General features: G+C 53.4%; 1 protein-coding gene across 2 annotated transcripts; it reads left to right on the forward strand.

The window, feature by feature from the left end:
* Positions 1-6,786: 6,786 nt before the first annotated feature.
* TXN2 (thioredoxin 2) lies at positions 6,787-17,381 on the forward strand. 2 transcript variants are annotated; one of them, XM_032646750.1, is made up of 4 exons: positions 6,787-6,939; positions 7,417-7,679; positions 9,513-9,636; positions 16,483-17,379. In XM_032646750.1, the coding sequence occupies exons 2-4, from the start codon at positions 7,417-7,419 to the stop codon at positions 16,594-16,596; spliced, it is 501 nt and encodes a 166-aa protein (XP_032502641.1). In that variant the 5' UTR covers positions 6,787-6,939; the 3' UTR covers positions 16,597-17,379. The 2 variants fall into 2 exon arrangements, 1 of the variants encoding a protein (XP_032502641.1); XR_004351918.1 differs by having other exon boundaries at positions 6,932-7,679; positions 16,483-17,047; positions 17,218-17,381.
* Positions 17,382-27,385: the final 10,004 nt, after the last annotated feature.

A 27,385-nucleotide genomic window follows, 5' to 3' on the forward strand; every position in this document is an offset into this window, starting at 1 on the left:
TTATATATAAAATCACAGGTAGGCTGACAGTAAAAAGATTGAAAAAGATATATCAGACAAACGGCAATCACAAGAAGGTTGGAATGGTTCTATAAATAGCAGATAAAGTAAACTTCAAGACAAAGAGTATTGCCAGAGTTAAAGAGAGACATTTCAAGATGAAAAAATGGTCAATACATTAGGAAGATATAACAATCATAAAGGTGTAGGAACCTAATAACAAAGCTTCAAAAGAGATGAAGCAAAAATTGACAGACTTAAAAGGAGAGTTAAAAGCAGACAGACTTAAAGGGAGAAATAAATTCACAATCATACTTGATTTTAACAACCCTCTCTCAGCAACTGATAGAACAGCTAGACTGAAAAATCAATAGAGACACAGAGAATCTAAACAACATCTGTCAACCACCTTGACCTCATTGACATTTAGAGAACATGCCACAGAGCAACTATAGAATAGATATTCTTTTCAAGTGCCCATGGTACATTCACAGACAGACCACAGGGTGGGCCATAAAGCAAGCCTCAATAAATTTCAAGATTGAAATCTAAGAGCACTTACTATGAGCTCTTTACTTGCACTACCCCATTTAATTCTTCACAATAACCCTAGGATATTGGTAAGTATTATTATAAGTCCAATAATACATAAAGAAGCAAAGGCTCAGGAAACCAAGTCACTTTTATTCACTGGACTTCACTGTAACTTTTGGCAGTGACACTTTCACAAACTAAAGACAAATACACTTAACATCAGACCTAGCCCCACCACATCCTTGTAGGTCAGTGGGAAAAACTTAGGACCTGTGGTCAGATGATCTGAGATGGGCCTGCCCTTGCCTCTAACTAGCTATGTGCCCTTGGTAAGTCACTTTTCTAAAACTTGATTTGCACTTTTATAAACAATATCTGAGGTACATACTGCAAGCCCCATTTTACAGATGAGAAAACCGAGCCTTAGATGGGTTACATCATACTGCATGTGAGTGGCAGAGCCAAGATTCCGATCCAGGTCCATCTGACTCCAAAGCCCATGTGTTCACCAGTCTGGGCTCCACCAATCTAATGCCAACACACCTGAGACATGTCTTCCCAGCACAAGTCTGAGATCTGCACCACCAGGTGAAGCCTACAATAAGACCAACTATTTACAGGGAATTCCCTGGCGGTCCAGTGGTTAGGACTCGGCATTCTCTACCTGGACTGCCTGGGGTCCAGGTTTGATCCCTGGTCGGAGAACTAAGATCCCACAGGCCGCGTGATGTGGCCAAAAAAAAAAAAAAAAAAATAGACCAAATATTTACATTAAAGGGTAACTTTTTCAAAGAGTATTTACACATTAATTTTTATTTAAAGATAATATGAAAGACATAGTAGAGCTAAGTTGTTAAGCATACATACACCTCCTGGGGCCAGTCTGCCTGGGTGAGTCTCGGCCCTGCCACCTGCTTGATTCATGATCTAGGGTAAGTTATTTATCCTTTCATGACCTCAGTTTCTCTCAGGTAAAACGTAAAATGCAAGTGTAACAGTATTTTGCTGTAAAATGTGACTAATGACAGTATTTTGCTTACTGTGAGGATACAACGAGTTGAAATGTGAAAAGTGCTAGAACATTCGGGAGGCATGTGTTAAGGACCACAGATGTGCTGGTCATTATTTCATTATTACGAAAGTTCTTAATCCTTCTGCAGAGTAAGCACTGTTGGAGCCTCATACAGCTAAGGAACAATGCAAGAAGGGTGGACAGATGTGCTCAAGGGCACTCAGTGGGTTAGGGGCAGAGCTAGTGAGGAAGTATATAGTTCCAGTTCTGGACCAGGGCTCATTTTTCTACCCCATATCTGCCCCTATTCAAGGATGGGAGCAGGAGAGCTCTGAAGGGTGAGAGAGGCAAAAGCATTTGGCCAAGAGGAAAGGTCCTTCTGTGGGTACCTCCGCCAGCCTCTCGCAGCTGCGAGGCAGAATCTGAGCCACCAGGACCCGACCAGGTGGGAACACGTGAGGAGCCTCACCCCAACAGGGGGCGGGACCCGGAATGAGCCCCGGTGCCCTGGTGCCCCGGCCCGCATGTGTCTACTGAGGGCACTGGCGGGGGCCAGGGAGGTGACAGCATATGCCCCCGCTACATCACAGCCATGACACTCGGATCTACCGTCCCAGGAGGGAGCAGCTGCCAATCTAGGAGTCGAGGGGTCACGTCACTTTTCCAGTGCCAAGTCTTTATGTTCAAAAAGGGGTGAGGGGACATTGTGTAATTGCTGGAAACACGGCGAACACATTGTGCAATTGCTGGAAACACGGCGGAACATGAAACACAGGAAACCAGCTTCTTGAATTGCACAACGTAAATCATGGTTCCAATTGTCCTGCAACAGTGTTTCAAAACAAACCACAAAAAGCAGCCATTGCTATCAAGATGGGAACTGAAAACAAAGATACTCCGGGACAGCGCTCTCCAACCTTTTTGGCACCAGGGACCGGTTTCGTGGAGGACAGTTTTTCCATGGACGGGGGTGGGGGGTGGGGGTGGGGGTGGGGAGAAGGGGGAGATGGGGAGCGGCAGGTGAAGCTTCGCTCCTTGCCCGCCGCTCACCTCCTGCTGTGCGACCCCGTCCCTAACAGGCCCCCTGCTCTAGGAGCATTACCTCTTGAAGAGAAACTCACTTACACGTGGCCCACCGTCTCTCTCTCTCTCTTGTTTTTGTTTTTTTTGTGGTACGCGGGCCTCTCATTGTTGTGGCCTCTCCCATTGCGGAGCACAGGCTCTGGACGTGCAGGCTCAGTGGCCATGGCTCACGGGCCCAGCCGCTCCGCGGCATGTGGGATCTTCCCGGACCGGGGCACGAACCTGCGTCCCCTGCATCGGCAGGCGGACTCTCAACCACTGTGCCACTAGGGAAGCCCTTGTTTTTGTTTTTTAATGGCCGCCCCACATGGCCTAGTGGGATCTTAGTTTCCTGACCAGGGATCAAACCTGGGCCCTCAGCAGTGAAAGCACAGAGTCTTAACCACTGGACCACCAGGGAATTTTGTGTTGTTGTTGTTGTTTTTTAATTTTTCATGTTTATATTTACTCTCAATTACATTTTTTAAAATAAAAATTTAAATTAATTTACCTATTTTTGGCTGCGTTGGGTCTTCGTTGCTGCACACGGGCTTTCTCTAGTTGCGGAGAGCGGCGGCTAGGGGGCTACTCTCGTTGTGGTGTGCGGGCTTCTCACTGCAGTGGCTTCTCTTGTTGCAGAGCACGGGCTCTAGGCGCATGGGCTCAGTAGTTGTGGCACGTGGGCTCAGTAGTTGTGGCTCACGGGCTCTACAGCACAGACTCAGTAGTTGTGGCACACGGGCTTAGTTGCTCCACAGCATGTGGGTTCTTCCCAGACCAGGGCTCAAAGCCGTGTCCCCTGCATTGGCAGGTGGATTCTTAACCACTGCGCCACCAGGGAAGCCCCCCTCTGGGTTTTTTTGAAAGTGCCTTCTTCCAGCCGTGAAATCCTCAGACACATGGTCACTGAAATGTACCCATCCCACAGCCCAGTACCCTGCAGACTTGAGGGAGCTGGGATCCCAGGATTGTGCCCAGCTAGTGGCCTGGCTTGCCCTGGAGGAGGCTGTGAGACCACACTGCCACCATGTGGGCACCTCTGCTTACAGCCACAGCTGAAAATTGCTGCTGCCTGCCCCGCCACCAGCTGCAAGGGTTTGAGGTTGGTGGGAAAGCAGCAGCAGCCTAGGGTCAAATCAGATCCCTGCTCGGGGATCTAAAGTAAAACTTTAAGCTTCCACCTCCTACTATCTGGGTGACCCTGGACAAGCTACTTATCCTCTATGTGTCTCAGTTTCTCTACCCGTAAGATGGGGACTGTAACAGTAACAACCTCACAGCGTTGTAGGATTAAATGAGTTAATACATCGGGTGTTTGGAACAGTGTCAGATGTCTGGTAACTTCAGTAGATCAGTAGCTTTCAAACCCTTTGACCATGATCCACAGTAAGAAATGCATTCTTTATCACAACCTAGGACACACAGCTCTATATATATACATAACACTAACAAATATTTCACAAAATAATACTTATAACATGCAACATACTCTGACAATTCTGATTATTCTTTTAAAAGCTGATCATAACTCAGTAAATTGATTTCTCAAACCCACTGGTGGCTCACGTCACGCAGGCTGAAAAACACTGCAATAAATAAGTAAGTAAGAGGTAGCAGAAGCTTTACCCTAGGTCAGGCTGCCAGTCCTGGCTTCCTTCCCTCCCCTCACACCTGTGCCCTGAGCCTGCCTTGTAACTGAGCCGGAGCCAGGCCAGGTCAGCTCTGGCTGGGCAGATGAGCCACCACAGAGCTGGGGAGACCCTCTGCAGCCTACTGTGAGTGCGGCCCTCTCACAGGTTCTCGCCCTGCAGGTGGGAAGGATATGCCTTCACTCTCATCAGGCACTAACAACATGGCAGGCCCTGTGCTCCGTCCTTCCTGCAACCTCACAGCCCTCTATGAGGAAGGCGTCATTCTTCCCATTTCTCAGCTGAGAAGCCTGAGGTCAGCAGAGGTGAAGTGACTATGGACTATGGACAAACAGGACTGGTCCTCTGGAATCTGGAATGTGAATTAATCAGGGAAATGGGCCTTCCAGAAAATGCTGTGAAAACGCTAAACAGGGTTAATCGGAGGCTCTGAAAGAGAAAGCACTGGAGACACAGAAAAGCCGAAATGGAAAGAGGCAGGGTGGGAGTGCCCCTGCCACATGGCATCTGGCATTAGCAGGAACAGCTGCACCAAAGGACACTGACCTCAGGAGAGGCAGGGGCACCGGTGTCCCACTGTGGATCACCACTGTTGGCTCCAGTCCTAGGCCGGGGCATTGGCAAAAGGAAGAGGTCAGACAAGGTGGAGGAGACCATGCCTGCCCACGCCCTCCCCTGGTCTCCTGTCTGTGATGGATGAGGAACTCTATTTAGCAGAAGGCTGAGCGGGGGGTGTGAACCTGTTCCAAGGAGTCCATCACCCCATTCCAGAGGAAGGTCCCTGCACAGCTGTGGCTGTGGCCCTGCCTGCCTGGGGAGTGAGGCAGTGAACCTGCCAGTTGGACAGAGGACAAATAACAGCATGATGTGGCCAAGATGAGCTGGAGAAAAACATGGCAGTGATTTTGGAAGGGCACAATGAGCCCATGCAATGTGGTGGGGGAAGTAGGATTTGGAGTCAAAGATGTGATTTGGGTCCCTGCTCTTTGTTCACGGAACAAATAATCACTGAGCACCTATTACGATGCTCCAAGCCCCAAAGTAAGCATTGACGCACTGGTGATAGAGTGGTGAGCATAGCTGCCTCCCAAGTAAGCAATGGAGAGACAGAGACCCCCAGGTGCTCATAGTGAGTGAGGAATAAAGAAACTAACAATCCAGGGTACTGAGTCTGGTGATTGATAGACACACAGGGGCTGTGGAAGCTCAGTGGAGGGAATCTACCCCTGCTCGAGGAGGATCAGGTTCGTGTCTCCAGAGATGACGCCTCATCTGGTACCCGGTAGCATTTTCTCAGATGAACAGTAGAGGGAAAAGCCTTCCAGTTGTAGGGAGTAGCAAGTGCAAAGCGCAGGGATGGGAGAGACATTTAGGTGAACTATGGTTCTGTGATTCCCACTGGCTGGAGTGGAGGTGTGAGATAGGGCTCTGCCAATTTACCTGCTTCATGACCCTGGACAAGTCCTGTAACCTCTCAGACTATAAACTGCTCCCTGGGATATCAAAAGGTACTTGGTTTAATAAGCATCTATGGAACATCCTCTGTGAGCCAGGCACTGTATCAGGTTGGTGCTGGGCATATGGAGATGTGTCAAAGCTACAAATCCCTACTCACAGGAAGCACATGGTCTCGTTGAAGAGACAGACACCATGCACTGTGTTACTAAGAACCACGAACAAAGCACCGGAGAGAAGGAGGCAATTAACGCTGCTCAAAGAAGAGGTGATGAGTAAGTGTTCTACCAAGTGGACAGAGAAAAAAGCATTTCACATTAAGCAAAGGCAAGGAGGAAGGAAAAGGCATTGATGTATTCATAGAACAGGTCAGGAATGGTTGTAAGGTAAGGTACAGGGTGCAGGGGAGACAAGGGGTGACTGTGACACCAGCCTGGGACACACAGGTGCCTGGACCCCTGTTGTCCATGGCAGTGACAATGGGTGTGAAAGCAAGGCCCAGGCCCAAGCAGGTTCACAGGTCACCACACTTTCTGTGGGGTCTCAAAGGCAGGCCCTCCAAGTACTACCACCATCAGGCAACTTGTCCGGGCCCAGTTCCCCAGCAGTCCAAAGAGACAAGCTTGAGGAGCCTGGGTGGAGGACAAGCCCAGCCATTTATGTCACGTATTGGGAAACAGAAGCCCCCAGGGGCATGGTGACTTGCCCGAAACCAGGAGGTTATACAGTCGCAAGTGACAGACAATGGCCACAAAGCGTCCTCTTGTTACTCCGAAGCCGCACTGAGACAATGAGACGAAGGGGTGCGATGCTGACTGACATATACCGCAACGAGAGTCTGCAAACTCCTGAACCAGCCCTCCCTCCCGCCCTTCTCCTCCAACTAGTACCTCCCTGTCGCTCCCTCCTCCTTCCCCTCCTCTTCCGGACCCTTCTCTGGGGCCCGCCTGCCTCTTCCGGTCCCTCCCCCTGAGGACCCGCCCCTCTCGCCGGTCCCTTCCCTAAGGGCCTGCCCCTCTTCCGGTCTCTCCCTCCAACAGCCCTTCTCTTCCGATTCCTAACTGAGGCTTCGCCCCCGCCTCCCGTCACGTTGCAGAAAGGCTTCCTCTAGGTAGCCTGTCCCCGGAAGTGACGCTTAAGGCCCTCCCCTGAGGAAGTGACAACAGGAGTGCCCTTGACCGGTGGGGAGGGCCGCGCTGTGCATGCCTCCGCTCTCGCTGCAGGGAGGTAGGAGGCCCGTGGGGGTGGCGCGAGGTGGTGTCAGGGCGGCTGAGGCATTCTGCTGGCGCACTCCTGTGCGGGCCGGCGGCCGAGCGGACAGAGACCTTGGGCTGGGGGAACTTGCTATCCGGGGAGCCGGGGTCCCTGGTGGCGTCCAGTTCCTTCCACACACACGTTCCTCCTTTTTTAGTTCCCCCCTCCTACCCCGTGCCTCTTCGTTCCTCCTTGAATTGTTGCGATTCCTCTTTCCTGATCCTTTGACAGCCACCCCCTTTGTCCTAAATTTCCCATTAAAACACTGAAAAAAAGTAATCGATAGAGTAAGGACTTCTCAGACCGCCGTGGGTTCCAACGTTGATTCTCATTTAATAATTGGGCTATTTTGGACATGTCACGATTTACCTGAGCCTCGGAGTTTCCCATATACATCTCTTTTAATGGTGTATTGACTGCCCCTACTCTTCCTGTCTCTTCCCCTCACAGATGGCTCAGCGGCTTCTCCTGAGGAGGTTCCTGGCCTCCATAATCTGCAAGGAGCCCTCTCAGAGTCGGTGGGCGCCCCGTGCGTCCAGGGCCCTGCAGACCCCACAGCGCAGTCCCAATAACCTGACAGTAACACCCAGCCAAGCCCGGTCAATATACACCACCAGAGTCTGTACAACGACCTTTAACATCCAGGATGGACCAGACTTTCAAGACCGAGTTGTCAACAGTGAGACACCAGTGGTTGTGGATTTCCATGCGCAGTGAGTCCCGGGAGTTGGCAGAAGACTGGGGTATCACTTGTTCAGCTATTTGTTTATTGAGAGCCTGCTGTGTCTCAGTACTACATTTGATTCTTCTCATACGTAGACTCATTCCAAAGATTGATGAAACCCAATCCCTTCTCTCAAAGATTAAGTATAGTTTGGCAGGAGACAAACTAGTAAACAGTCTTCAGAACTCACTGTGATTGGTGCTGCGAAACACTTAGGTTGTGTATCTCACTGCCCGAATGGCCCCGGTCATCTTCAGCTTGGACCAAAGCAGGAAAAATATGCCTCCAGCATCATCTGACTTCTGGTGTATACCAGTTCCTGGCCCGTTAGAGAGTTGATTTTATTTTAACATCTTGCCACCTAACCTGGGAAGGGCTGGCAAAAAGTTATCAGTGCCACCGCAGTGGTGCCCAGGCATGCAGGGGATGGGCAGGAGTTTCTTTCCAGTGCTATGTGAGTTTGTTTTAGGGATATTTAAATGTCTGTGGCCTTCTGATTGTTGGCCTGGCCTTATCCATTTCCGGACCTTTGAGGCCTGGCTAGACGCCTGACTCCAAAACTACTGGACAAACCCCTCAGAATGGGGCATCCTGAAAGAAGCCAGAGTTAGAAGTTGGAAGGCCTTTTGCGCAAACCAAACCACTGACAACTTCTTTTGCTTTCTTTCCCATTCTTTCTCTGACTCACTGTGTTGCCTTGGGCGGGCCATGTGGTGTCCTTCTGCCTCCCTCTCTTCACTTTGATAGGAGATAAGGTCTTGCAGACTGGGTTTTTAGGTGTTGTGAGTTCATTAAAATCTCTGAATGCAGAGGGTTTAAAGGCTGAGAATAAAATAGGAGTCACCAGTCGGGGGTTCGTGAAAGGCAGAGCTGTCCCGCCCTCCTGGTCTGATGAGCATACCGGAGAAGGCTTCTAAAATGGATGAAAAGTGGGGTGATGCCTTATCTTCTTCCCCAAAAAGGAAGCAGGGGGTGAGTTTGTTCATTCAGTGCCAGGCAGTGTCCTTAGTGGCACGTACTCAGAGGTGACAGTCTAGGCTTACCATCTAGAGGGCAACACCTGTGTTAGTGCAGTGACGGCAGTTGACACGGGGCCTGGGGGATCACAGAGTAACCTGGGGCTAAAAGAAGACACTTGGAACACAACCTTGGATGCAGTCCCAGACCTTGCACAAGTCTCGTAACTTGTTTGGGCCTCAGTTTCTTAGGAAGACGTTTTCTCTTCCTTTGCAGGGTTGAGGGTTCTGTGTAGTAAAAGCTGAGAAGGTCCTGGCACAGTGGCTGGCAGTCGTAGATACTCCCTAGCTACTGGTTTCCGTTCCCTTAGTTCCGAGTCGGTGAGGTGTTTGAAGTAACTGCAGCTTACAAAGCATATTTATCCACATTGCCTTAATTGATTTCTCGTCGTAGCTTCTAGATCCAGAGTCTCGCTTTCAAATGAGGAAACTGAAGCTTCAGAACAGTCAGCTGGTTGGCAGGAGCCTGTCTTTGAACCTGAACCTTTTAACTTCAAATCCCATGTTCACCTATATGACAGGGGATTTCTTTTAGATACAGTGAAATACGTGAAATAACCTTTCTGAGAGTCTTAGGATGAGGCCCGTGGTTTAGAAATCCAGGACCTGTAAAAATTCCCCAGTTGCAGAGTCTCCTGGAGTTACCTGGCATGTCAGCATTACAGGTTAATATACAAACACAGTAAGCAGAGGTGATGAGGCCAGACAGTCCCTCGGAAAGATGTGGGTCAAGGGAAGGTCCTGGGAAACCGTAGATTGATTGGTGAGCGCTTTTGTGATGGGATGCTTCTCCTTCCCCTTCCGAGGTGGTGTGGTCCCTGCAAGATCCTGGGGCCAAGGTTAGAGAAGGTGGTGGCCAAGCAGCATGGAAAGGTGGTGATGGCCAAGGTGGATATTGACGACCACACAGACCTCGCCATAGAGTATGAGGTATGTTTCGGCAGGGGATGGCCGCAGGGCAACTGGTGTGGGGATGCTTGGGGCCACGGGATAGCTGGAGACGTCTTGGGGGCCACCAGGAAGTCAGTAAGGGGGTGTCTTGATTCTTTCTAGAGCTCTCAGGGGTTCAGAGCACTTCAGATGTGACTCCCTTGGTCCTCTGAGCCTCCTGTCTCTCTTCACCACCTTTAGGCAGTGGGATGTGTGACCCCAAACACCAGGTTTTTCTCGGAATCTTGGGAAGTTGATGCCCTCCCTCATTCATGGATTCATCCATCTGTGAGCCCTACGGCGTGCCAGGCGTACATGACTCTGGCACAACTCAGATGAGCTCCTTGTCCCCGGGGTTGGGGTGGGGGAGTAAAGGGGGTGGGGAATGTGTCACGGTAGCGGGACCCTCTGAGCAGAGCCGTGAAGGATGCACGGAGAAGGCAGGGCCGAGAGCACAGCAAGCACAGAGACATGAGCTGTCCTGTGCCTGACTGGTTTGTGCATTCCTTCAGCAGACACATGTTCAGAGTCCCTTCAAGGCCAGGGCTGTTACTTGGTGGTGAGGATGTGGCAGTGAACACAGCTGGCAGAATCCCTGCCTTTGCGGAGCCTACATGCTAGTATCTTAGAATGGGCATCCACAGACTTGTTCTCTAAAGGACAGGTGGTACATGTTTGAGGCTTTGCAGGGCATTGGTCTCTGTTGCAATACTCACCTGTCTTGCAGCACGAGAGCAGCCATAGAAAGTATCTAAACAAATGGGCGTGGCCGTGTGCGGGTAAAACTTCATTTACGAAAACAGGCAGCGGGCAGCAGGTTCGGCCTGTGGGCCACTGATCCCTGCTTTAGATAATAAGTGCCGTGGAGAAAAAGAAATCAGGAATTGGGGGTGGGAGTGCCGGGCACAGGGCTGGGGAGGGTTTCCTTTTTCAAAGGGTGGGCTAGGGAAGGCCTCACTGAGAAGCTGACAGCTGAGCAAAGACCTGGAGGGAGTAAGGACCGAACCATGCCGCTCTTCGGAAGAGCGATCCAGTGGAGCAGACATCCTTTGCAAAGGCCCTGAGGTCAGGGTCTCACGCGTTTGCGCACAGAACATCAGGGCCTGTGTGCCTGGAGCAGGGTTTGCCAGAGGAAGAGGGGCAGGAGATGCGTGGGATGCGGAGCGTCCTCTGGGCCTCGGAGGCCACTTTGTAGTTGGAGAAAGGGGAGCGGTCCCTTGTGGCTGGATGGCCACGGTGAAGGGCCGAGCAAGTGGTGAGAGGACAGCCAGCTGGGAAGGCCGACTGCCGCCCAATTGGAAGGGGCCTGGATGGCATTATTCCGGAGCCAGGGTCGCCCCTGGTGGCCTGTGGGCCACATCTGGCTCACTAGCTTGCTTGGTCTGGCCCTCGAAGTGTTTTTGTTTTTTTTTTTTAAATGCTGAATCAGATGCTGTCATTTAAAACTCAGAAGATTTTACGGGAACATCCAGATTTCTGGTTCTCTTGAAACGTCTAGATCTGGCCAGAGTGAACCCTCATCCCTCCCTGGTAATAAGTGACGGAAAGAGGTGGCATCTCTCTTTCTCAGAGTTTGGAAGTCCCGGTTCGACTCTCTCTAGACCAGGCAAAGTAGAGATGCCCATCCTCCAGCCAGTCCCTGTGGCAGGAAAGGGATGGGGGCGGGGGTGAGAATAGGCTGGCTGCCCTGGGAGCTGGGGCTGGGGGTGGTCACTCAAAGGAAAAGCCGGCTGCGCTGACCAGAGGCAAAGGGAAAAGATGCTGGGCAGGCGGAGCCACAGCCGACGACTGCAGCTGGTTGGGGGGTATTACCAAAGTAAGACTATCCATGGCACTGGGTGACCGGGGGCCGCTCACAAGGGCTCGAGGGAAGCAATGAATTGTACTTTTTTTGTTTTTGTTTTCAAAAGCTCTCCCACTGATTGCCCAGTCAAGGGGGTATTTGTCTGACCATTTAGGGGCCCCTAGCTTTCACTGCTTGCCCCTCCCTCCCCCAGAGACCCACGGCAGCTGTGGGAGTGAGGCTGTGGTCTTCTGGTGTGAGCTTAGGGCTGGAGTCCTGGGCACCCCAGGGTGATGGGCAGGCTCCAGGCTCCCTCCCTCCTGAGCTTCAGCTTCAGCCTCAGGCAGTGGAACTTAGGCCAACACATCCTGAGCACCGACCGACCGTGTCCCAGCAACTGTAGTAGCTGTAAGGATACAAAAAAGAATAACCCAGTTCCTCCAGCCGTGGCCACACGGGTGGTGAGAATCCCCAAGACCACCCCACCTGCATTCCAGGGAGCCTGCATGCCAGGTGATGTATGGCCAGGCCCTGAAGCCCTGTGGTTAAGCCTGGGAAGTGTGAGGTGGGGGAGAGGTCCTCTTGTAGGGTCTTCTCCCTCCGTCCACTGTCCACATAGTACGGCGTCATATAGAAATTCCTCAAGGCTGCTGGGCCCACGTCCCCTGGACCCGGCCTCCTGGTTTTGCCAGGTCCTGGGCTGATGTCATTGCAGGGTTTAGGAAGCTCCAGTGGGGATTCTTCCTGACCCCTCCCCGACCCCTTTCCTTCCTTCCTTCCTTCCTTCCTTCACACCTGTTGTTTTGAAGAGAGTCTGAGGAAGAAGTTTCAGCTAAGAGATCCATAGTACCTCCTGGGACAGCTTCCTCCAAAGCCTGAAGGCCTTTTCCGAATGGTGGATGGACTTGGAGAAACTGCTTTAAGTTATTCAGGGAATATAATTCTTCCCAAGCTCTCCTGCCACCCCCAAGCCCAGCACACACCCTCAGGGTGAGTCTCCCTCCTCACACAGGTTCCTCTTCCCCTCCCTCCACACTCTATGCTTCAGTCAACTGTCCACCCTAGAATTTCACCCTCTCCCAAAGGAGAGGGAAGGGAAAGTGGCCCGGGGCCTTGGGGTGCCCCCCGCCACTCTGCACCGCTTGGCTTGGCGGAGTGAAGAGCTCTCTGCTCCCCGTCGCCTCAGGTCCTCTGCTGGGTGCCCCCCAGTCGTTCAGACCCTGGGGAGAGAGCGGTCGGACTGCGGACCTTCATGCTTTCTTCTGGGGCTTCTGCTGCTCACCTTACACTTGGAGTTTCATCCTTTTATTTCTCATCTTACAGAGAATGCCCTTTAAACAACATTATAAAAACAACCAAGTAGCAATAATCTTAGCATAGAAACAAACCACTGTCAGTATTTGGGGTACCTCATTTGAATTTTTTATTTGAATTTTTAATGGTCCATATATCCTCATAGACAGTTCATTGAATAGTATTTCAGTATTATTGAAATAACACATAGCTGGAATGCACAGTACTTCCGTCATTACCATATTCCCTTAGTTTGAAAGTTTTCTAAATCAGCACTTTCAAACATGAGTATGACCTGGGATATTGTTAAAAAGCAGATTATGATACAGTGGGTCCGAGAAGGGTCCAAGATTCTGCGTTTCTAACAAGCTTCCAGGTGATGCCACTGCTGGGAATCCAGGACCCAACATCGAGGAGCAAAAGCCCTGAAGCTCTGGGCCGGCCTTCTAGGGGAGGTGCCGTCAGCGAGTGGGTTTGGACAAGTGGATAATGACACGTATCCACCGTTACTGTCTCACACAGAAGAGTTTCACCATCCTAAAATCCTCTCTGATTGACCTTTTCCTCCCTTCTCTGCCTGAACTCCTGGCAACCACTGATCTTTTTACTATCTCCGTAGTTTTGCCTTCTCCAGGATGTTATCTAGTTGGATTCGATTCTTTCAGTAATAGTTTTTCCAAGAACCCTCCTGTATCCAAAAGCTTCTACAAAGCATTTGGCCTTTCTCATTTGAAGCATGAAATCCTTTTAATGCTTCCCCACACATCCCTCCCTGCAGGGACTCAATGTTTTTATCTCCAATCCCTTGCTCTTGGGCCGAGGTATAATGTAGTTTGATGTCACGACAGCAACGTCACACAGATCTTGTTTCAAATTCCAGCCCTATCGCTTAGTCACTCAGCCTTTGAGCCCCAGTCTTCTCATCTGTAAAATGAGCCCACGTTGAGGCAGGAGTTGATGAGCCAGCACACACAAATGCTCCGGGTTGTCCCTGACACGTAAGAAGCGCCAGTATGTGGCTGCCGGGGTGACAGTGACCTTTTCCTTTGTGTTCTGCAATTGGCTGAGGAGGAGGTCACCAGTCTCCTGTGACAACTAGCACTGTGCCTGTCCGCCTGTCCCTCGGGAGGTCCTTTGCATTTCACAAATGGAGGAAGTTGGGGTGAGACGGGAGAAGACCAGGCAGGGACATCAAGCTCAGTGGCAGTGTGGGCTGGGAGGCTGCAGGTGGGTGGGAAGACACACACGCATACCCCTACGTCTCCTGAGTTCCCGGGGCCTTCGGCCAAGCATGGAAGCCTCCAGGTGGCTTCACGAGCAGGAGCTCAGCGCATCTTAGCGCATCTTTTCATCTCTTCTCCGGCCTCTTGGTTCCCTCAGTGGCACCAGAATTGAGAGGGGAGCTGAATTCTCGCTCCACCGCGATCCCCTTACACTTACATTGCCTTTCCAGAAGAATGTGCCAGGGACCTATGCACTTCCATTTAAGGCAGTCTTTACAAGCACCAGCCCTTCCAGATTTGTGAACCAGACTCAGGGTCAGCAAAGACACATCCTCCTCCTTGCGGGTAAGGGAAGTCCAGTCACAGCCCAGGTATCCCTGAAGTGTCCTAGAAAATCCAGCTTCTTGCAGGCCCACGACTCTGTGTGTGTGTGTGTGTGTGTGTGTGTGTGTGTGTGTCTGTCTGTCTGTCTGTATATCTAGGCTCAAACCTCAAAGAACTCCCTTGATCAGTAATGACTAGATTTTGGTTGTCATGAAAATACAGTTGCAGTGTGTCTGCTATACACCCAACTACAGCATGGTCTGTGCGTGTGTAAGCACACGTGTGAGTTTACACAAATGTGATTGTAAAGGGAATCATCTAGAATTCTGGAGAAGAACTGAGTCTACTCCAAGCTACCTCAGTGAGCACAGCGTCCTGTTTAGAGGGAGGACGGTAAAAACAATTAGACAACTGCTCAGACATTGAGATACAGTTTTACCTCAGTTAAAGAAGCACAGGACAGCATGGGATCCAGCATGGGCGAAGTGGAGCAGTTCATGCCTGAGCCTTGGGCCTCAGTTCAGAGCTGCCGGACGTGAGGCCGCTGCCTCCACAGACCAGTAGAGGGCGCAGGAGACTGCATGTGCGGGCCCGGGGGCGCCTCCAGGGACTGCATCCTGGAAAGACCCCTTCTGGGCCTGCAGACGGGGCAGCCATGTGCTCGGCCTTGCACTTCGTGCTATCACACGTGCCAGGGGCGCGAAGGACGGAGCCAGTGGTGGCGCCATGAGCAGGGGCACGTGTGGTGGTCAGCCCACCACCAGATGGGTCTGCCTGCACATTGCCTCTGGGAAGCATGTCAGCTGCCGCCAACAGCAGCCCCAGGACAGCCCTTGAGGGCACCTGAAGGCACTAACAGGGACAGGGACTCTTGTCATCTTACCTGTTGTGTTTGTCCCCAAAGCCCGTTAGAAGAGAGGTGCACAGCCTGCCACATACTGAGACTGGGCCGGTCAGGCCCGCGCTTCTGTTTTGTAACTGACATGCACAGTCAGAACGTTCCAAATCTTAGCTCTGGCTTCCCAGGGTGACTCATGGGCAGGACAGCACTCGGGACACGTGAAGAACTGGTACCTTTGTAGAAATCGCTGTTGTTACTCTGTAGTTAACTTGTATGTTAGAAAAGTCTGCGTTTATTTTGTTCTGCTTATATAGTTTTTTCAAATGCCGACAGTGCCAGGTGGGGAGGCCAGGCAGCAGTACGCGCGATGCCAGAGCAGGTCTTGGGCCTCATTTACATACCACGTGATCTGTACAGGTCCTCTGGGGGAGCTTGAGAAAATGCTTCACAGGCCAAGAATGTCCAGCCGCCCTAATAAATAAATTTAGGTTCACAAGGCTGAGCCCCTCCTCCCACACTGCCCAGTGCGAGTCATTGAATTTCTGGAGCCTGTTAACCATCGTGGCGTGGAGCTGAAAGAGGTTGCGTGGGGCCCTGGGTTTTCCTTTTGTGACGTGCCCTCCGTGGGCTTCATTTGTTGAGTGCCCACTGTGTGCCGGGCACCGTGCCAAGTGCAGGACGCTGTGCTGAGACTTTGCAGAGATTAGCCCGTTCAGCCCCTATGCCCGCTAATATAAGCCCCAGTAGTATCTCCGTTTGCCGATGAGAACACTGATACTTAGAGTGATGAAATGGCTCGCCCAGAATGGCCTGAGATTGGCTCAGCCGGCCCCAGAGCCTGAGTTCCTGACCACTCAGCTTTATATCCAAATCTTTAATCCCTGTCCTAGACCTGCACCATAGAAACTCATCCCCATTTCACAGAAGAGGGCGCCAAGGCTCTGAAGTTGGCGTGACCCGGCCAAGGCGCCCAGCTAATGAGTGGCAAGGCCAGGATTCCGATTCTCCTGGTCCCCGTGTGCCAGGCCGCCCCTCGGGGCAGTTCTCTTAGCCCCTCAGCTCCTCCCTGCCCACAGCTCTGGCCTGCAGCTGCACGGGTTATTTTAATCTCTCCTGTCATTCCAGCCAAACCACTGGGACAGTGAGTCAGGCACACAGTTGGGGGAGGAAGGGTACTGCTGGGAGCCCACAGTGGAAAAGTTTCTCCAGGGGCGGACCTGCAGGCCCTGCCGTACCCCTGCGCAAAGGCAAGAGGGCCCACCCGTGGCTTTGGGCATTCACTGCCCTGCATGAACCACCAGCCCTCTCCCCACAGCTTGGGAATAATGGTCAAGAAGAGCTCACCTCTGAGTGACTTGGCCTCCTTTGTCCCCTCCACCTAGGTGTCAGCTGTGCCCACTGTGCTGGCCATCAAGAATGGAGACGTGGTGGACAAGTTTGTGGGCATCAAGGATGAGGACCAGCTGGAGGCCTTCCTGAAGAAGCTGATTGGCTGACAAGCAGGGAAGCGTCCTGACTGCCCCTGCCCGCCTGGGCCCCGTGTTCCCGTGGGGACCCCGATAGCACTCACAGCCCTTCTGTGCTGGCCCTTCCCGCCTCCTCCCTCTGTCTGGCCCCCGTGGGCCCGTGTTTTGGAGACCAGGTCTCCAAACACAGGAGCCTCAAGTGCTCCCAACCCGGCTGACCGCCAGGGTGGCTGCCCAAGGAGCAGTGCCGCCGCCGAGCCGGGACAGACGTCTCCCCACCCATTCTCTGTCTGCTCCCTCTAGGGCTGGTCGCCAGGCTTCCAGGTTGCAGGGACAGAGTCCCGGGGCCAGCCTGCAGTAACGGCTTGGTCTCCCTGCTCCCTTCTGATCTGAACCCCGGTGCCTGGCTCATCTGCCTCCTGCATTTTTCTTTCCTGCTGCTGTTTTGTACAAAGAAGAAGAAGGAAAAAAACCCAAACAAGTGAGAGTAATATACATAATTCCCTCATTTTTTGTAGGTCTGTAATAAAGAACTTTATGTGGTCCCGTCTACCTCCCGCTGTGAAGAACAGACCCTGGGCCCTGCACTAGCTTACCGTGTCCAACCCCCACCCCCACCCCCCAAAGAGCCACCTCCCTCTTTCCTCCCAGGCGCCGGGGCAGCGGACGTGTGTTGGGCTGGGGGCATCCTGCAAACCCTTGCCTCTGAAAGGCTCGAGACTCTACCCTCCTTTACCATCATCTGGCCCTTCGGTTCTCCGAGCAGGAGACTTCACGGAAAGAACTGGACCAATAAAACTAGGGTTTGCACTATCGACGGCTTCCATTCTGTCTGGGCCCTGGGAGCACCGTGGCCCCTTGCCAGGCTCTGCCCCTGTTTTCTCCTCTGACTCCCACAACCCTCTTGCCCTCGACCAGCCCCTCCTGTGACTATACCGGTTTCAGTGGTGGCCACCGTTCTGAAGACGCCTTTACATACAAGTAAGGCAGAGGGGTGTCTATTGTCCCCGTTATGCAGATGAGGACAGAGGCTGTCAGGGTACAGAATCCAGGTTTCTACCCAGAGCTGGTTGCCTCTGCAGCCTGAGCTCTTATAACTGATCCTCAGGGGGCCTCTTCTGCTGACGGGCCCACACTCCTGCAGAAGCCTGGCCTGCCCCTCTCCCCACCCCAGCCCATTGGGAGGTGGGCTGTCCTTCCTGTGTGTGTGCGCACAGGAACTCCAAGGCCTCAGGGCCAGGCTCTCTGCCCCTTCTTGTTCCCAGCCCCGCCTTGGCCCGTGGAGGAGGGTGTCAGGCACACCAGGCTTACCAGCTGGGAAAGCCCACCCCTATTCTTCCTCATGTGGCCAAGCTGCCCTTTGGCTCACTTGCCCAGCTCAGATGCCCGCTCGCTGGGTGCCAGGCGGCAGGGGTATCCTGGCACCCTTCCCTTTGGCCCTAGGGTGCTGTGTGCACTCTTCTCAGTGTCCTTGGTGTCCCTATTGGAACTGCCTGTGTTACCGCAGGGTCTTTGAGCCTTGGGAAGGCTGCTGTGACTGGCACCAGAGGGCGGAGTTGGCTCAGAAGCAGGGCCTGTGGCCTCTGGAAGGCCGCAGGCCTGGGATCTGTCACGGGCATGTGGGAGGGAAGTAAACCAGCAACTGGCATTCGTGGAGAAAGGCCAAGAGCTGTGTGTAAGATGAATAAGAACAGCCAGTGCGCAGAGGGCACTTCCTGGGTGCCAGGCCCTGTTCTAAGCACCGCCCCCCCGGCAGCCCCACAAGGCAAGCACTGATCATCGCTCCCGTTCACGCAGGAGACCCACTCAGGGAGGGTGGGGACGTTGTCCAAGACACGAAGTCCACAGGCACCTGGGCTGGCCCTGCGCCCGCACCTCCCCCACCGCCTTACAGAAGGTAGTGTGTGATCCTAATCTCACCGCTGGCTGACAAGGCAGGCAGCGTCAGCTCACGTTATAGAAGAGGCACTGATGCAGAGTTGAGTAACTCAGAGACGCCCAGCGAGTAAGGGTTGGGGCGAGAATTCAGAGCCGGGCCGCCTGATTCCCGAGCCCGGCCGTTCCCGCTGTCCTCTGCCGCTCCTTAAGAGGTGCCCACTGCCAAGCGCTTTGCATACATGCTGCCTCATTTAGTTCCTCTTCTCTTGCGAGGCAAGAATTATTTCCATGTTACAAGTGAAGGCACCGGTTCCAGGAAATTGACTTGCCCAAGGTCACGTCTGAAAAGTGCCATGCCGGATTTGAACCCGGGTGGGGGTCTGGCCCCTGTACCCGCCCCGGGCAGGTGTGGAGGAGGGCTGGCAAAGGCCTCTGAGCTGCCTGGAGCACCCTCTCCTTAAAAGGTGTGCTGTGGGGCGAGGTGAGATGGTGCCGCCTCAGCTGGCTTCTCCGCCTGTGAGGCTGGACGCGGCATGAGTCACTGGCTGTGAGTGCAGGATCCTCAGGGTGATCCCGTCTGACTAATTCCGCGGCGCTGATCTCACCAGGACACCGCTGCCTCTGCATCGTCGGCCCCACCGTTGCCCTCTGGGTGCCTCAGGCTCCTGGGCCTGTGGAAGAGGGGTTGGCAGTGCAGCTGTGGGGCCTGGCAGCTCTGCTGGGGTCAAGGGGACACCCCCCGCCCCTCTGAAGCACAGATACGTGCAGAGCCCAGGAAAGGGGGCACAGCCACGGGCTCCCCCTCAGCCCCGAGACGTCCTGGGGTGTGGCTTCTGTACACTTATTCTCGTAATACCAAGTCTATCCAGTTGATCCGGAGGCGGGGTGGGGGGGGCAGAGGTGGAAGCTTCAGTTTGTAGAGTTTATGTTCTCTCCTGTGACCCCTACAGCTCCCCGGCCAGGCAGTTCTCCCCACTACACAGATGAGGAAACAGCGCTGAGTGACATCAGCGGAATGGCCGAGACCCTGTTCCGGATGGGAATGCTCACTACCAAAGAGCCTCAGCAGGTCTTAGAAACATTTGGATGGAGGAATGGTGGTCACTACTGGGGGTTCCCTCTACGCCGATGAACATGGGAGGGAAACTGACCACACCCCCAAGAAGCTCACGCTCTAAGACAACAGAGCAAAGGGCAGCGGGTCACCCTAAATGAATGTCAGAGCGCGAGGGGGCCTGGGGTACCTTCTAGACTCTCAGAAGGGCACGGGGAGGGGGAGGCTTGCCCAGGTTGCAGCATGTTTGTGACGAGGACCTGAAGCCGAGTGCCCTGACTTCAGCCAACCCTGAAATGAAGATGAGTCACGGCCTTTTCTTCCCTGGGCTCCAGGAGCCGGAGCGAGGAGGGCAGCCGTGTCTCTGAGAAGGGCAGTCTCCGGGGTCAGGACCTGAGGTCAAGGGCATGTTATTGGGGCCGCGCCAGTACCCTTCCCAGCACGCCCTGCCTGGGGCTCGGGGCTCGGGGCCAGCTCAGCTCCTACCCCTGCTGTGTGGCGAAGGCTTCTCCGGAAAGTGAAGGTAGTTTGGCCAGGCTGCCGGAAACCCCTAATGTTCAGCCCCTGGGCTGAGAGGGTCCAGAGAACAATGTCGGCGGAGGGCAGGATGCTGCGGACAAGCCGGGCTTCCAGGCATGCTGCCGCAGTTCCTCTCCGCTGCCTGGAACACCGGCTGTTCAGGCGTGACCCTGAACCCCAGTCCCCAGGCTGGCTTCCATGTCTCTGCCGGAAATCTGGGAGCCTCCCCTCTTCAGCCACCTCCTGGCAGCCTTTTGGAAGCTGGGGGCCACCATCAGCCAGTCCACAGTGGTGTAAGTAGGGCCGGAAGAATCATATCTGGGTTCAGACCCTGAACTTGCCACCCACCAGTGGTGGGCATCACCACTGGGTGGTGGGGATGACGGTGGCTAGCGCTCGCTGAGCGTGCGTCCCCTGTGCCGTCCCACCGAGCCCTCACAGCCACCCGAGGAGGTAGGGGCTATCATTATCACCATTGTACAGATGAGGAAACTGAGGCCAAGAGCGCTTAAGTAACTCGGCATGAACAGGTGTCAGAGCTCAGACCTGAACTCAGATGTGTTTGATTCCAAAGTCTCTGTGTTCTCACCCATTCGCTGTACCATTTTGTCTTTGGGGCAAAGTTTTCCACCATTTTGAGCCTCGATTGCACCATCTGCAAAGTGGGGCTAATGACAATCGCCACGGAATGAGGTCATCCTGAGGATTAGACATGCTGGGATACCCAGCAGGCTCTTGAGAAATGTCCTTTGCTTTGCTTTTCCCCTCCCCCCAGCTTCCCCCAACTCTGAGCTACATCTTAAACAGGAAACACCAGATTTCCCGAGATAAGAACCCCAGCACCTCACAATGGGAGGGGCCGGTCGTGGTGCCAGGCTGTGGGTCTTGTATTTATTTGGCTCTGTGTCCTGGCTCTGACCCCCACCTCCACCCCCTCCTGCTCTAGAGCTCGGCTCAGTGGTGCCTGTGGCTCCGGCAGCCTGGGGAGCTAGGTGGTGACCTCACCCTTGGAGAATGCCCACTGGAATTCACCCTGAGTCTGGTCCCCTGTTCTCCATGCCTCCCGGCCACGTCTGACTGGCCTCTCGCTCAGCCTCTGAGCCAGCTGTCCACACACAGCCACAGATGGGAGCACCTTTTGTGAGCAAGGGTGCCACTGTTACACAGTTGCTGATTTCTGACTGAGCTGGTTCCCCACCTTTAGCCGGCATCCCGGCTGACCACAGGCAAGTAGCTGTCCGTCTGTGGTCCGCTGCCTGCCTCAGCGTCCGGCAAGCAGGCAGTCCGGCATCGGTTCCTTTGTGTCCCACCCTGCCAGGTGTGCCACCCACATCTAAGCCCCCAGCGCCCACCTGAGTTAGCAACTCTTGTTACCATTTCACATATGAGGAAACTGAGGCCCAGAGAGGCGGTGTGATGTGCCCAGGACACACCCTGGGAAAAGAGGGTGGGGTGGCCCGACCCAACCCCTCTACCTCTCCCTTTGCCACTGTGCTGCCCCCAGGGGGGTCATAGGATCCCTGTTCTCATGCCAAGAGTGGGGCGTCTCTTTCATCTACCTCCCCCACCCAGTCCCCGGGCAGGAGGCGGAAGATTGCTTTGCTTAGGATCTACTGCTAAGGCTGGAATATTCTCTCCAGTCCCAGCATGGCAGCTCCACCCGCTAACCTCAGCCAGCCAGTGTGTGTGGATGCCTCTCTGGGCTGCCGGGTGCTAGGAGTTAGAAGTCAAAGCAGAGGAGGACACAGCCCCCACCCTCAAGAAGCTTAGAGCAAGCACATGGATACAATGTAGCCCCCGCCCTCAAGAAGCTTACAGCAAGCACATGGATACAATGTAGCCCCCACCCTCAAGAAGCTTACAGCAAGCACATGGATACAATGTAGCCACCCCCACCCCAAGAAGCTTACAGCAAGCACGTGGATACAATGTAAAGTATAAACGCCACAGTAGAAACAAGTAACATTTACCTTCTTGAAGATAAAGCACAGAATGATTGGAAGCCCTGAAAAGGAGCAAATCTGCAGGGCTGTCAAAGCATTGAGAGGAAGTGAGGTTCAAGAAAGGTTTTGTTGGGACTTCCCTGGTGGCCCAGTGGGTAAGACTCTGTGTTTTCAATGCAGGGGTCCTGGGTTCGATTCCCTGGTCAGGGAACTAGATCCCACATGCATGCCACAACTGAGAGTCCACATGCAGCAACTGAGAGTCTACATGCCACAACTAAAGGTCCCACACGCCACAACTACAGATCCCGTGTGCTGCAATGAAGATCCCACATGAGGCAACTAAGACCTGGAGCAGCCTAAATAAATGAATAAATAAATAGATGGTTTTGTTTAGGAGAATTGAATAGGGGTTAGCCCGAGAGGCAAGCAGTAGGAAGAGCATTCCAGGCAGAGGGAACAGCATGTGCAAAGGCACAGAGGTGGGAAAGTACATGATCTATCTGTCCAAGGAGGAAAGCTGGGGATGGAAGGGGCTGAGTGGGGCCCCACCAAGGGGGATGGAGCCAGGCTTTGAATGGGGTCTTGGAGTCACATAGACCTGGTTCCAATCCTAGCCCTTCCCCTCACTAGCCAAGCCTCAGTTTTCTTCATCTCTGAAATGGGAGGATAGTACATAACCTCCTCATGGTTGAGAGATTGACATGCGATAATAAATGTAATGTTAGGACATAGAGCTGTTATGTGGTAAGTATCATGTTAGAATTTTCTAGGCATGTGTATTCGTGTGCTAGGGCTGCCTAACAAAGTACCACAGACTGGGTAGATTAAACAACATAAACTTATCTCTCACAGTTCTGGAGGTGAGAAGTCCAAGATCAAGGTGTCAGCAGGGTTGTTTCCTGGGGCCTCTCTCCTTGGCTTGCAGACGGCTGCCTTCTCACTGTGCCCTCACAAGGTCTTTCTTCTGTGTGTGCATCCCTCATGTCTGTGTATCCCAATTTTCTTTTCTTATAAGGCTACCAGTCATATTGGATCAGGTCATTTTAACTTAATTACCTCTATAAAGGCTGCATCTCCAACTACAGTCACATTCTTTTTTTTTTTTCTGTGCTAGAGAAAGTCACATCCTAAGGTCCTGGGAGTTAGGGCCTCAACAGATGAATTTGGGGAGACACAACTCAGCCCATAACAGCCTGTTTTACATAGTTTAACAGTAGTGACTAACACCCAGGGGTTCTAGACACTGTTGCAAACACTCTGTGTATTAACTCCTTCAGTGCTCATATAATCCTAGGAGGTAGATCCTATTATGAGCTCTAGTTTATGGATGAGGAAACTGAAGCACAGAGGGCTTTAGTTACAGCCTCAGGTCACACAGCTGGGAAGGGGCAGAACCAGGATGTAAACCAGACAGTCTGACTCCCGTGTCCCTTGCTCTCCTCCCCCGTACAGCCTTCCCACCACCCCACAGCTACGGCTCTCTGCATTCCCATGACCACCCTTTAGCGTATCCCCAGCCAGGGGACGACACTCAGCGAGGGTCACACCCTTAACCTTTCCCCCATGGTCCAATATTTAGGGAGTTTTCAGTTAATTTTTTTATCCATTATAAATAAGGCCAGAATGAACATGTTTGGACACAGAGCTTATTTCTCCCTTTAAATTTTATAGATGTGGGACTCCCAGGTCAAAGGGAGCATTTTATGGTGGCTGCGAGCTCGGAAGGAGTGTCCCCAGGCCTGAAACCTGAGCTGGAGCCCTCCACCTGCACCTCTCACCTGCTGGTTTACTTTGGGGGAGGGGAGGCCGAGCAACAAGAATCTCATCAGACCTGACCCACCTCCAGCCACCTCTTAGTCCCTGCCACCTCTGCCTTAGAAAGTTCCAAGCCCTGGAACTTCCCTGGTGGCGCATTGGTTAGGAATCTGCCTGCCATTGTAGGGGACACGGGTTCAATCCCTGGTTTGGGAAGATGCCACAGGCCATGGAGCAACTAAGCCCATGCCCACAACTACTGAGCTCTGCGCTCTAGAGCCCGCGAGCCACAACTACTGAGTCTGCAAGCCACAACTACTGAAGCCCGTGCGCCTAGAGCCCGTGCTCCACAACAAGAGAAGCCACGGCAGTGAGAAGCCCTCGAACCGCAACAGAGTAGCCCCTGCTCGCCGCAACTAGAGAAAGCCCGCGTGCAGCAACAAAGACCCAGCACAGCCAAAAATAATGTTTATTAAAAGGAAAATTTCAATGCCCCAAATTCTGACATGTCTGAGATGCCCCAAGTCCAAAGCAACCTTTTTCTTTTTTTGGTCATGCTGTGCAGTGTGTGGGATCTTAGTTCCTTGGCCAGGGATCGAAGCCGTGCCCCCTGCAATGGGAGTGTGGAGTCTTAACCATTGGACTGCCAGGGAAGTCCCCAAGGCAACCATTTTTATAAGGATCTGGTGATGGTCATGGGTCTGGGGTAGGACCTAGGAATGTGCATTTTTAAAGCCCTAGTGATTTAGATGCAGAGGATTGTGGACTAGGCTTTGAGAAAACGCAGCTGCAAAGATCACAGCCCTAAGCCCCTCCTGGTTCAGCTCTTTGGGCTGCCTTCCCTGCCCACACCCTTCCCATGGGGCCAGGCACAGAAGAGGACTCTCCCAAGATGAATGAGTGAAGCAACGGATGAAGCGTGTCACCTACTAGGGAGCTGTTCCATGCCAGGCCCTGTGGCTGGTCTGGCCCTCATCATCATACCACCGCCCAGACTCTATTACAAAGGACCCTCTCTCCTCACCTAGGAGGCCTGGCTGGGCTCCAGCAACTCTGCCACTTCCCATGTGACTTTGGGCACCTCTGTGTCCTTGGGCCACCGAGTACTCCCTCCCCATGAAACAGATGTATTTGTTCCTCTCATGTTATTTCCTGTATTAATCGTTCCCATCTCACAGGGACCCTGTGATGTTGAAACAAGGGAAGGAATCTACTGAGGCTGGACCAGGAGAGGGAGAGGGAGCCAGAGAGGATGGGGGCCTTGCCTGGGGTCAACCAGCAAGAGGAGAGAATCCAGAGCTGGCTCTGGGTTCCCACTGCCAGTTTTTTTTTTTTTAATTAATTAATTAATGTATCTATTTATTTTTGGCTGCGTTGGGTCTTCGTTGCGGTGCGCGGATTTCTCATTGCGGTGACTTCTCTTGTTGGGAGCACGGGCTCTAGGCACACAGGCTTCAGTAGTTGTGGCACGCGGGCTCAGTAGTTGTGGCTCACGGGCTCAGTAGTTGTGGTTCGCGGGCTCTAGAGCGCAGGCTCCGTAGTTGTGGCGCACGGGCTGAGTTGCTCCACGGCATGTGGGATCTTCCCAGACCAGGGCTCGAAGCCGTGTCCCCTGTATTGGCAGGCAGACCCTCAACCACTGCACCACCAGGGAAGCCCCCCACTGCCAGTTTTGAGGTTGTTCTTGACTGAGGTTGGCAGGGAGGTTGATAGGGAGAGTATTTCTACAGGAAGGGAGCGGGAAAGAGTCCCCCTGGGGGTGCCTTCTCCCTGCCAAGTCCCCCCCAAAAGGCCTTGCCTTCCATGTCCGCATTTGCTGGCCCTGCTAAGTACCACATGGCCCGGGCAGTAGGGGGGCTTCACGGTGGCTACAGGTGGGGGGCCAGCTGCCCAGAGGGCCTGGTGTTCGCTCAGCCTTTGGCCCTGACCACCCAGCCATAGCCAGGCCGTCAGGGCTGCGCGTCTCAGGCCACAAGAGTGGGCGTCTCCTCGTCAGCAAGGGGAAGGAGGGCAGGCTGTGTTGGGCCAGCTCTGGCCCTCCGTGTCCCAGCGCTGGCCCCGGGGCCTCTGGGGAACCAGCAGAGAAGCAGCTGCCCTGGACAGTGGCCCAGGAGGATGAGGCCAGCGGGGCGGGAGCTGGGTCTGCTCGGGCTGGGGCAGCCTGGGAAGATGAGTGTCTTTGCACATGTGAGGCCCAGGCCACTTGCTCAAGAGGGCTTGACCTCTTCTGGCTCCTCTCTGGGGGCTGCATTTCCCAGCACTCTGCTGGCCCCAAGTCTAACCTCAGGGCAGGAAGGCCCTCAGAGACCAGCTCCCTTCCCCTGGTTAATAGAGGAAACCAGGCCCAGCGAGGGAAGGGGAGGAAGATGGCGTGGGAGCCAGAGGCCAGCTGGGGAGGGGCCGGGTCTGGTTGCCCTTCAGAGACCCTTCTCCAGCAGGCCAGCCACCAGACTGATGCCACAGGTCCACGCGTCCCTCTCCCCCGCCAGCCTGAGAGCCCTGAGGATCCTCCTTCTCCAGTCACAGGAGTGGCCATGAGTCTGTCAAAGTGAGCTGAACTCCTAGCCCCAAGTCTGCACCCTTCTCTTCCCCCCCACCCCAGTTGTGCTGTGAGTTTGAATTTTGGAGTAAGAAAGAGTAATAGGGAGACTGATTTTTTTAGCGGCCCAGGCCCTCTGAGCTGGAAGGCGTTGTCTCCTCTTCAGGAAACTCACTAAAAATCTTGGAGACAATGACACGGGCCCAGAGGAGGGCAGAGGTGGGGTTCCTCACAGACTAGGGTTTGACCCTAGTCCAGACTAGGGTCTGGAATGACCAACCATCCTGGTTTGCCTGAGACTTAAGGGGGTCCCCGGGACACAGGACTTTGAGTGCTAAAAGGGGACGAGTCTTGACTCTGCCTCTGACTGTGTAATTTCACCTCTGCATGCCTCAGAGGTTCACCTGGACACAAGGGGATCAATAGCCATCCTACACCCCTCCCGGGGTGCCCTGAAGCTCCCTGGGGAGGCTGTGGAGGGAAAGTCAGAAGATGCTACATCCCAGCGGATGCGTGGTCTACTTTCTCAATGTGAGTGGCGGCCACTCCGGTGAGGGACCACCTCCACCCCTCCCCCCACCACCTGAAATCCACTCATTCACCCCCGAGAACAAAAAATCAGCACCTGTGCCAGGCGCAGGATACGCACGGCGGAGAGAGAAGAGCCCAGCTCTCATGGAACTCGGAGCACGAGCGTGGGTGAACGTAGTCAGACGAATTTGTTCAACACACTGCCTTGAGCGTGGTACGGACATTAACTCATTGGACCCTCACAGTAACATAGTGAGGTGAGCATTAATTTATCCTCATTTTGCCGATGAAGAAGTTGAAGCTCAGAAAGATAAAGTCATCAGTAGAGAAGTCGGGGGAGGACATTAAGAGGTACCTTTGTGAAGGATAAGCATACGTCTGAGTGTGTGCAAAGGAAGGGTTTTCTTGGAGGGAAGCATGGAACAGAATGATGCCTCCGGGGAAACGCATTGACATAAGACAGATTAACAGGAGAAAAACGAACAAAAGTTTAGTAACATGTATACCTTCTGTATACGTGGGAGATTCCCAGGAAACTGAGTAACTCTTCTGGCCGGACAGACTGACGACTGGCTGCAACACGGGAGGTGCGTGGCA

This window comes from Phocoena sinus, chromosome 10 (assembly GCF_008692025.1).
Source record: "Phocoena sinus isolate mPhoSin1 chromosome 10, mPhoSin1.pri, whole genome shotgun sequence".
NCBI classification, from domain to species: domain Eukaryota; kingdom Metazoa; phylum Chordata; class Mammalia; order Artiodactyla; family Phocoenidae; genus Phocoena; species Phocoena sinus.

Excerpts from the sequence above, each read along its gene's own strand:
- TXN2 (XM_032646750.1), top strand. The coding sequence starts at position 7,417 with ATGGCTCAGCGGCTTCTCCTGAGGAGGTTCCTGGCCTCCATAATCTGC. Across the intron at positions 7,680-9,512 it reads GTTGTGGATTTCCATGCGCA|GTGGTGTGGTCCCTGCAAGA; the intron begins GTGAGTCCCGGG and ends TCCCCTTCCGAG. Across the intron at positions 9,637-16,482 it reads ACCTCGCCATAGAGTATGAG|GTGTCAGCTGTGCCCACTGT; the intron begins GTATGTTTCGGC and ends CCCTCCACCTAG.